Source organism: Chelon labrosus (assembly GCF_963514085.1).
Source record: "Chelon labrosus genome assembly, chromosome: 8".
Classification (NCBI taxonomy): Eukaryota; Metazoa; Chordata; class Actinopteri; order Mugiliformes; family Mugilidae; genus Chelon; species Chelon labrosus.
The window spans coordinates 14,741,280-14,752,313 of NC_140358.1; the positions used below are offsets into that span (position 1 = coordinate 14,741,280).

General features: G+C 44.3%; 2 protein-coding genes across 2 annotated transcripts; one reads left to right on the plus strand and one right to left on the minus strand.

Moving 5' to 3' along the window:
- The first annotated feature begins 193 nt into the window (after positions 1-193).
- Positions 194-5,598, plus strand: rbm22 (RNA binding motif protein 22). The gene is made up of 11 exons (XM_084549818.1): positions 194-523; positions 1,797-1,850; positions 1,952-1,981; positions 2,091-2,223; positions 2,338-2,438; positions 2,593-2,765; positions 2,880-3,080; positions 3,192-3,356; positions 3,792-3,880; positions 4,701-4,829; positions 4,923-5,598. The coding sequence occupies exons 1-11, from the start codon at positions 470-472 to the stop codon at positions 5,075-5,077; spliced, it is 1,284 nt and encodes a 427-aa protein (XP_084405944.1). The 5' UTR covers positions 194-469; the 3' UTR covers positions 5,078-5,598.
- Positions 5,599-5,852: 254 nt separating this feature from the next.
- Positions 5,853-9,776, minus strand: LOC311491505 (myozenin-2; the record flags this gene model as incomplete). The annotated part of the gene is given in 6 exon segments (XM_084549440.1): positions 5,853-6,119; positions 6,940-7,123; positions 7,518-7,671; positions 8,389-8,549; positions 9,651-9,755; positions 9,758-9,776. Coding segments are annotated over 6 exon segments (807 nt in total). The 3' UTR covers positions 5,853-5,935.
- Positions 9,777-11,034: the final 1,258 nt, after the last annotated feature.

An 11,034-nucleotide genomic window follows, 5' to 3' on the forward strand; every position in this document is an offset into this window, starting at 1 on the left:
ATTTCTGAATTAATTCCTCCATCAAAATTCAGCCAGTAAAGCATTAAAGTAAATGTACTTGTCATTAGAATCGGCCTCCCTCTGTGGATTATAGTGGAAATCTGTTAGTGATTGATTAGGGCTATTCAGCAACCCAGCTCCACATTGTAATAGGCTGATTATTGGATATTAAGTCTTAATCTGTATAAGCACATGAATAATTGCAGTCAGATAGGCTAAAATCAGTGCAGTAAAACTTGACCTACAACAAAAACACACTACAAATACTGAGAAGTTACTTATTGTGCATGGTTGTTGATTTCCTCGTTTAATCTTTTATCCACTTAATGTTTAATTTGGTTATTTTGTAAATGCTCGTTTCGTGAAATAGGGCGACACCCTAAGGTGAGACCAGGGTGAGACGTGGCTCTCCTGCGCGGTGCATTATGGGACGTTAGCGCTTTGGCCCGTTTGGCTCACACTCTGCAAAATGGCGACGTCCCTGGGATCCAACACCTACAACAGACAGAACTGGGAAGACGCGGTACGTTTAATTGGCGTTATAGTTAACAGAGCAATGAGTATGCCCGAAACACTGCGTTTCCCTGGTGAATTTTATGAATTAACAGAAGAAGAAGCTCTGCCAGCCTGCTACTAATCTGGTCGGCTTTGTGGTTGCTAGTTAGCCTTCCGTTAGCTAGCGTTAGCTAGCTGTTGAAGCGTGGCTGCTATCTTTGTATTAGCATACGCAGCGTAATGATCTACAGTATTAAGATGGATTCTTAATATAAAACTCATTCCGCTTCATCTGACAATAACGATCAGCGGGGCCTGCCTTGAAACAAATGTCTTTAGATTATCTTATACAGATACTGGGCTAGAGTTAGCTTTCAATGCTAATAAAGGCTAGCGTTAGCAGGCTAACAATACTAAAACGAGAGGCAAAAAGTTTGAATTCGTAAATAGATACAGTGAACGGAAGAGACGCCGCGAGGTAAAAGTCTCTTTTATTGGATTATGTAATCCCCAAGTAATGGTTAATGTTTACATTAAAAGGGAAAGCTAACATTAGCATAGCAACCTTAATAGATGAAGTCATACGGTATGATAGCTTTAACGTTATAGTCGGCCCATCAGAAGAATTGTGGTCTGTAAAGTGGCTATTTAAAAGTTATTTACACTGTTTTTATATGCAATTTGAACCTTGTTTCTATGTCAGTGTCTATAGTGACACTTAATGCATCACTATAGATAAATATGTGATTGTAGCGGGAGCTGTTGTAATCTAATATTAGTTAAAATGAAGTTTCCATATTTCAAGCAAACGTGAACCCTTCAGTTTTTTTTTACTGTGCATCGACTAGCTGTGTTTTTGAGGTCTGTAACTTTTCTACATAAGGCAACAAAAAATGTTTCCTCACATGTTACAACAGGGCATTTGACCAGTGTTGGTTTTAGTAAGACACCCAACTTTGTAACCTTAGAATATGTCGTTGACGTTTGAGCCACAAGAGCTTCTTATATTTAGGCGTTTGGCTGATGCTGTCAGCGGGATGGATTAATGCAAGGTCATTTTCAGCAGCTAGCACTTGGACTGAAACGGCATCCTTCAGCAGATGGCAAAGTAGGAGTGAGCAAGCCCTGTAGCACTCCCTGTATTCACACATGTGACTTTGCCAAGGTGCCCACAGCTGAAGGTGAAACAGAGATGTTGTTGCTTCGGATGACTTGCGCCGGCGGGGGCCGTTGAATAACAGACAAGGTATTTTGTATTTACTAAATAAACATAAATATGTTTTTTTTTCTTTCTTTTCCAGGACTTTCCAATTCTGTGTCAGACATGTTTAGGAGAAAATCCTTATATTCGTATGGTGAGTGAGCATTCCTGTTTTCATAGTGAAGTGGATTTGCTTTTAGTGTTTGCATACCAATAGTTGTGCAGGTGCAAAACAGTTTATACTTTCTTTTGCAGACCAAGGAGAAGTATGGCAAGGAATGCAAGGTATGTTTTGCTTTTATATCATGTTTATACCGCACACTTTTTTAGCTTACACCTGTAATACCGTTTTAATACAAGAACATTTATCAGTTTTCATTCCTTGTCCCATCAGATCTGCGCTCGACCCTTCACTGTTTTCCGGTGGTGTCCGGGGACACGGATGCGTTTCAAGAAGACAGAAGTCTGTCAGACCTGCAGTAAAATGAAGAATGTTTGTCAGACATGTCTGCTCGATCTGGAGTTTGGTGAGTCTCTCTGATTGCCTCCTCGCGATTCGGCCTGTGTGCGCTTATTTGTGTGAGTCACTGCATCACGAAACTCTTGAGTTTAACCCTCATGTTGCATCTTGTGTTTGGCAGGTTTGCCCATCCAGGTCCGAGACACCGGGCTCTCTGTTAAAGATGAGGTTCCCAAGTCGGATGTCAATAAAGAGTACTACACACAGAACATGGAGAGAGAGGTATAATTGCTTTCTGGTGACTGTAAAATATAGGTGCTGTGGTTTTGGTTTACCTGTAATTTTGGTGAAATGGTCTCAAATAGGAACATCACAAACTACATTAAGAATCTTAGTAATGTCGTTATTTTTCTGTCATTGACCTGTGTGTTTATAGATAGCCAATTCTGACGGCACACGGCCAGTGGGTCAGCTTGGGAAAGCTCCGAGCTCCAGTGACATGCTGCTCAAACTGGCCCGGACCACACCTTATTACAAGAGGAACCGACCACACATCTGCTCCTTCTGGGTGAAGGGAGAGTGCAAGAGAGGAGAGGAGTGTCCCTACAGGTCAGTGGCATGATGTCCTGCAATGACTGTGTCATCTGTTGTTATTGATTTCAACATGTTGTGGGCCAATTTGACTGTAGTCTCCCTTTATTTATTGTAATCCTTTTCACTCAGACACGAGAAGCCCACAGATCCTGATGATCCTCTGGCCGACCAGAACATCAAGGATCGTTACTACGGCATCAATGATCCAGTAGCTGACAAGCTGCTGAAGCGGGCCTCGACTATGCCGCGGCTGGATCCCCCAGAGGACAAGTCCATCACCACGCTCTACATAGGGGGATTGGGAGATACTGTCACAGATGGAGATCTCAAGTAAGGCTTTCCGTTTCATAGCAAAGTCATTTAAATCTTTTTACTTATACTTTATACTTGTGTACGTTTTCTTATTTTGGGCCTAATGAGCTTGAATCTGTGCTATTGCAGGAGTCACTTCTACCAGTTTGGTGAGATTCGAACCATCACCATAGTCCAAAGGCAGCAGTGTGCGTTCATCCAGTTTGCCACGCGACAGTCGGCTGAAATGGCGGCTGAGAAGTCCTTCAACAAACTCATTATTAATGGACGGAGACTCACTGTCAAGTGGGGAAGGTAAGATGTTAATCAGGAAGGCAAATCTGTTCTTCACCAACCAGAACCAAGGACACAGAATCCATTAAAAGTACCCTGGGTAGATGCAACCAAAAAGAAAAAGAAGAAATCATCACACTAGCTGATTTTTATCTCTCACACAGCCCCGCCAAGCAGAGTCACTTTGGAGGAATATGTACAGTGAGAATTTGCTTATTAATCTCCAGGTGGTTTTCTGAGAGCATGAGTGTTTAATAGCCTGAAGTAATGCTACCACAACTGTCACAACTGTAAGGAAATTACTGACACAGTAAGAATTTGATATTGACACAATAATTGTGCCAGGCAGGACACTAGAAATGTTCTCAGCTGGAAGTTTCTGCTGCTGCACACATTTTCTGTGGTGTTTCACAAAGTCACGTCATCGTGTCTAACTTGTATGCTGTATCTTTTTAGGTCTCAGGCAGCAAGAGGGAAGGAGGGTATCAAAGATGGTGTCAGTGAGATGGGTACCAGACTTGATCCTGTACCTGGACTGCCTGGAGGTGAGTTTGCAAACACATGGAGAGTTGGGATTTGTGTGTGTCTTTATTTGTCCTCAAAATGGAATGAAGTATAATAGAAAAGTACTGTTTAATGACATGTTATTACCTGTTTGAGGCCCACTGTATGATTGAATGTGCTTTGTCATCTACACCAACCAGCCACAACATTAAAATCACCAACCTGTGAAGTGAATAACATTCATGATCTCACTACCACGTGATGCTCTGGGAAACTCGGGTCCTGGTATTTATGTGAAGCTTACTTTGATACGTGAAACCACCTCAGTATTGTTTTCAAGCAAAGCACTCGCATAGCAACAGCAAGAGGTGTTCCTTGCATCCATTTGCAATATGCCATAAGTGACACACGCGCAATCAGCAAACGACATTGGTAATGTGAGCTACAGTAGCTTGTCTGTTGGATCAGACCACAAGAAGCCAGCGTTTGCTCCCCGTGTGCATTTATGAGCAACGGCCGCCCATGACCCTGTCGCTGGTTCACCACTTTTCCTTTTTTGGGCAACTTTGCCCAACCCAATCCTCCACCATCACAATTTGGCCATTATCAAAGACAGTCAAGTTTCCTCCACTTTCACATTTTCCTACTTCAAACACAACAACTTTGAGGGCTAGATACAATGATAATGAGATAGTCTCCGTTATTCGTTTTACCAACGTTTTTGAGCGATGGGGTCAAAATGTTATGGCTGACCAGTGTACGTATGCGGAATTGTGTGAAACATTTCACAATCGGACCTTAAAAATGCATCGCCACTATTTCCTTAATATGTTTCTCAAATTCTGTTCCTCTTTTCACCAGCCCTGCCCCCACCACCAGCTCTAGATGAAGAGGCTCCTGCCAACTACTTCAACCTAGACCCTAGCTCTTCTCCTGCTGTCATGAACATTGGTTTGCCCCCACCTCCCGGCATTAACCCACCTCCTCCAGGTAAAACTAGAACTTATGTCTTTATTATTTTGACATTGCGCGAGTAATAGTCTAAGTAGACGCTTAACGTTTTCTTTTCATTTGCTTCCTCAGGTTTTGGCCCTCCGATGTTTCACCCTATGGGTCCCATGGCCCCGCCTATGCCCCCTCCAATGAGCATGAGACCTCCAGGTCAAATCCACTACCCCTCCCAGGATCCTCAGCGCATGGGTGCACACGCTGCACATGGCTCGCGTCACGGCGATTAGCTCCCAGACGGAAATCATGCTGATTAGATGTCATTCTTTTATACATATGTTAAACCTGGTCAAGTCAAATGCAGACTTCTTCAGGGAGAAGAGAACTGCATAGACAACAGTTATACGAACTAAACAACCCCCGAGTCTGCGGAGACGACAAACGGGATGACTTTGTCACTGCTCGTGGTTAAAATGTACCAGAGGCGCGTCTAAACAGTGGAACTTAACATAATGAAAGACCTCAAACACGAGAGTACTGGTTAATGTGATGAGGGCCATGAGAGCTCTGGTGGTTGGAGCAGTTGTACATATAAAAATTACTTCTTTAGGTTAATGTGTTTGTCATATTGTGTCTACTGTCTCATGGAGTTCTGAGGAGATTTTTAAACTTGTTAATTTCCGGTAACATTGACTTTTTTTTTTTTATTATTTGGCACCATCTTAATATTCCACAGCATAATGACTTGGTGTTTATTGTAAGGCTTTCTTTGAATGTTTTCACTTGTCATTAAAATGACTCAATTTTGTCATTTCTGTGTGTTATTCATTGTTATTTATAGAACAGTCGCAAGTTGGGTTTGGTTAGTGGATAAGATGTGAAGCCATAGTGTGAAACGAAAGAGTTATCAGGTACTTAGACACTGATGGGGTCTGACACTGCCAGGGGTGACAAACCGAAAGAATAGGTATCACTGTTCAGTCTCTGGCAGCGCAGTCCTGGGCTCGACTGTGATAATAAAATGATTCCAGCATTCAGTTTACTTGAGCTAGTCAAACTACTTTATATATCATTCAGGAGTGTGATGCTGTACCATCATCTTTTAGGGTCAAACACAGGTCTGTGCTTCAGTCTTATCTTTAAAGAGTTTATAGTTCATTAGATTCAGGGCTGTAATCTAGTCCCCATCCCCTGGGTGCTCTGTTGAAGTTGGGCCGTCGACACATGCGGTCCAGAGCGATGCCAGGAAGGTTCTGGGATTCCACCGCCTCAAAGCCAATCACTGGGATCACCCTCTTGCTCGCCATCACGCCCCCAAATGGCATTGGAGATCTGAGAGACAAGAAGGGGTTGTTACTGAGCAGACTAAAAGCATTGTATTTAAAGTTCCTGGCTAAGCAGGGGCCAAAGTGTCAAAGCTGATGCTCGTTCAAGGCTTATACTCCTTCCCATAAAGGGGAAAACATTTACATGATATTAATCTGGTCATCACTGCTTTTAACTCAAGGTCCCGTTAACAGGAGGAAACCACCAGGGAATCAAACTGGGTGTGGGGTGAACTCGGTCTTCTGGACTCATATAGCTTCTCTGACCATTAGTTGAGTTCAGATTTAATTAAGGCTTCGTGATAATCTTAAGGGTGTAAAAAGATCCCTCCACAGGGGGAGCAGTTCCCAGACTGGCTGGCAGAATCTATTTTACTGACATCTTTAATTGAGTAAATCCTTGATTTTGTCTTTCCGATATTCTCCATTTCTCCATCAGCCCGAGCTTAACCTTCGTTCTGCCTTGCCCATGTGACGCACTTCCTTGTGTGCCACGGGGAATGTGACTCCTTTTCATGCGTGATATTTCTTGAGGGTACTTCCAAAGCTTGCACCCTGACCCCTCCCCACGGTGGATCATCTTTCAAGAGCCAGAGTTCAAAATAGCCATCACGTAGCCGCCCTCCAAGGCGCTGCAAGCCAGGGACCGGATTCATTTACAAACAGTGGAAAGATGGAGTGGAGCCGAAGGAGGGGATGATGGTGATGAATGGCTGGGTGACGTCATGACGATGGGTTGACCTCAGCGATCGCTGATTTATGTGTGTGTGGGGGGGGTATCAGTAGTGGGTGGAGAAGCCGATATTGAAATTGAAAGACCTATTTACCTGTTGAAGCACCTGTAGTTAGCCGGCTGTAGGTTTTGAGGGAGCTGTGGCAGCTGGGCATTAAGGGCGTTGAGGAGCTCCTCATTGTTGCCCAGAGCTTCGGTCCATGGGGAGCTGTAGGATTTGGGGATTACTGTTGTGTTGAACTTTTCATGAGGAATTTCCTTCAGGGGGCCAGAATATCCTGACGAAAACAGACATCCAGTTTATTAACAAACTAAAATATGTCACTGCTGTCAACAATAGGAACTACTGTAATTAAATGTCAGTGTGTATCCTTGATAATAAACAGCGCCCAGCTCACTGTCAGTCAGACTGTAAGCAGTGCTTTCCGTCAGGACAAGTACACAGCAGCACTCAGATGCTCTCAGATAATTGCTTCCTACAATCTGCCAGCTCTTCTGGCACTGATATTAATAACACTAAATCGTGTGTGCAGTGCATCTCCTGGAGAAAGGTGAGCTCTAGCAGATCAGCATGTGACAGTGTGTACGTGCATTGCACAAGCACAGGCCTGGCCCAAGCTTTGCAAAAAAAACAAAAAACAAAAATCTTGTGGCAATCCTTCTGTCATTTACCTGGAGCCAGGACATCAGGACTGCCCTTCTTTGCTACAGTCTTCTGAAGGTTCATGACCAGGCTATGCTTACCAGGGATGGAGAAAGCCTGGTTCTCTTTTCCTGCCTGTGGCTCTTGGACGATCTGCGCAGGAGGAATGGCCTCGAGATGAACCTGGGAAAGATACTTAGTTGAGTTTTTGCAACTCCCCAAATACTTAAACATGTTTTATTTAAAGGGTAGTCAAAGAATTCTGCACATGAAGTCAGTTTACTTGTAACTATGGGTGCTACTCTGCTTATGATAAGAGTTATAGAAGACTTTCCAACATCTGGAAAAACTAATCGTACAACTTCTGCTCTTCTCTCTCTAGGAAAATATACGGTACGTCAACTAAAATGAGTCAATGATAATCCATTAATCAGAAATTGTGCAACCAAAATGAACAACTATGAACATAATTAATAGATTGAGAAGTTCACATGCACATTAGTCAACCGACATAAGCATTAGTTGTGGGCACGCAAGTAAATTACTGGAGTAGTATCACTGTCATATATCTTCTCATGCTGTTTTCGCAGATAACTCCGTCCAGTTCAAATTTGTTTATATGTCAGTCATTCATCAAACTTAGAGAAGCTACATAAGATGGGATGCCCCGTTCTGAAAGGAGCTCTTACTGTGCAGATGTCTGAGGCCTGTTCTCTACTGCCAAACAAACGAGACCGCAGACTGTAAGAAAGATTAATTTGCCATTAATCACACTGTTGCTCTTGGGTGCGGCCAGCGCACGCGGATTCTGCTGTCATTAAATCCAAGTCAGAAACGCGGGCTCATAACGTTTGGCGTGCGTGCTGCGGTACGCTCAGCGGCCATCGCTCAGCTCCTTACATTGTTGGCGCCGTGAGCACCGCTGGCAGAGTTCTCGAGGGTGAACTTCTCGACCCTCCTCTGTCTCTCCTGAAACATGCGGGAGCCCCGATTGGAGGGAAGGTTGAGCTCCTCCATCATCACGTCTCTCGGAACGCTGATCTTCTTCCCCAGGTTCAGACCTTCAACCCAACATGACAGACAAATGGGGCTGGTGCTTTAAGGAGCAATTGCACATGATACAGTGAAGCCAGTGTAATACAGTACAACGCTTTTCTGCGTATTGGTACCCAAAGACACATCTAACCATTCATTCACACAAGCATACACCTCTGCCAAGCACTCACAGCACCTCGGGGTTCAGTGTCTTGCTCAAGGACACTTCAGCATGTGGTCTATGTACCAGGGATTCAACTGCTAACCCTCTAGTTCGTTACCTACTGAGCCACAACTGCCTATTTAGCACATTTGTAAAGGAGAAGGAACAGAAAAAGACTAATTAGGTCCTTCGGCAAATCTTAACGTCTCCGCTGGTCTTCTCGTTTCTGTCAGTGTTCGACAGCTGAGGGGGGCTGATTTGAAAAATTTAAACTGTGCGCAGCATCACTAAGCTGGCGTCCTCACAGCCTTTGCTGCGCGGGGTCTCTTCTCATATGATATCATGGCACAGGGGAAGGTCTCAAATAGCCTTAAGATGATGTCAAGTGGTGTGTAATGTTTGTTGTGGTCCAGAGTTGCACGGGTAACTGGGCATATAAATAGGATCTCTGGATGAAAGACTCATGTAAGAAGGGATGGCCATCTTACTGATAAGTGTTAGGAGAGGACTGGGCATATGCCACCCTTGAGGAGCTGCCTTTGATCGGCCTGTTTAAAATTCAGTGGTGGGAGTCGCATTTTGCTGAGTTTAGGAGACTCGGTTTCAAAGCCTAGCTGGCGGACAGCAGTGGGAAACAAACAGAGCAAGAGGGATGGTCCCTGCTGGAATGTTTGCAGAATTTCAACATCTCGCCGGCGCTCCGAGGATTTGGGTGCACCACAGTCCACTTGTCTCGGGGCTGTGGGCTAACACACTTTGATGTTCGGCTCAGTTACATCTGACAGCCCCAGCTGCGATCCCAGACCATGACAGACAGAGCACGGGTTTGAATGCACGCAAGATGTGGATGCAGCGTGCAAACCACCGCGTGAACTCATGTCAGCTTACCTCCAAATATGTACGCACACGGCATGTCGCGTGTGATGTGGAATAAACGGGAAATAAAAGAACGTTTTCATCCCACCTCCTCTGGCCTCCTTAGACAAAGCCTGAGCCTGCAACATCCTCTGCTTAGTCATGTCATCCAGGCCTGCATGCATCATCATCAGCGTCTTCTCTTCTCTCTGATGGGCGCAGACAAAAGGATCATAAAGACATTCATAATCTAATCAGAGCTTGTGCTGAACCACTCGCTCATTAATATGCATCCTGTCGACGTAATCCTATTTTGTGACAAAAGCAAGAAAAACTGCTTTCTTGTCCTTGTTGATGGTAAACACAGTCACGAGCTCTTACGTGTTGCAGTCATAAATTATTTTAAGGCACCTTCGTTTTGTTTAGAGAGTGTGCAGCCATGACTTTTGCAGGGAACGGTACAAACAATGCACAGAGATTAAGTTTATAGAATGAAAAGTACTTGTGAACCTTCCATATATATAGAAAATTAGCAAAAATCTCACTAGAGTACAAAGATTCTGGTTATAGTTGTGACTTCAGACTGTGTCTTATGTAATTGCTTATTCTCACCATATGAAGATCTACTCCCCTCCTCTCAGTCCTTACCTGTGTTTCCTGTCCTATCTGTACGCCCGGTGCTGGAGCAGGTTGCGAGGTTTGTCCCGCACTGGAGCTGGGATGCTTCTGACACTCCTCAGCCGAGACGGAGCAGTCTGTATAAAACTCATCTCAGGATGCCTCCAGTGCTTACCTCACAGAGTTTATTATAGCAAAGGGGTAAGAGGGTGAGGACGGACAGAGGGAGCGTTTGTGGGGGGCCGGGTTATAAAAAGGCAGATTGAGGGGAAGGGGCAACTACAAAGATTTACATCGTGACCTCGAGCTTCTTCGCTAATAAAAATCGGATCCCTCTCCGTGCATGCGTGCGATAACAGCAGCTGTCCGGGCTCTTGACGTCCGGTCTCCCCTCTGCCTATACACACGCGTGCGCCCACAAACGGGAAGCTTTATGGGAGCTTCTGTAAAATTGATGAAGCTTCTGTGATCAGAGGTGTCGACTCTGTTTTCTTCTCCAGGGCCAGAGGTTAAACTCCGCGGCAGGTTGCGCTTTAATTTTCTGACGACCTTTGACATGCTTTGTGAGCTGTGGGTGTTGTGAAGCTCTCAGTAGGTTTTTAGTAGTGGAAAAGATTGCAATAAAAACCAGGACAGTGGTTTTACCATTGTGCGTTCATTTCTCGAATCCCCACTTGTGCATTTCTGCATAAATCCTTTTTTATTCTTGTTACGATAAATAAATAACGACCTTTAACTTTACATTCCGTTGCCCTTTTTGAACTCATGATAGCTTTTATCATGCAATTTTTTTCCCTCACAAATTGATTCATTGAGCTCGGCAGGAGCCCGGAGAGGGAGAAAAAAAAACATTTTCTTTATCCCTGCTGAGATTG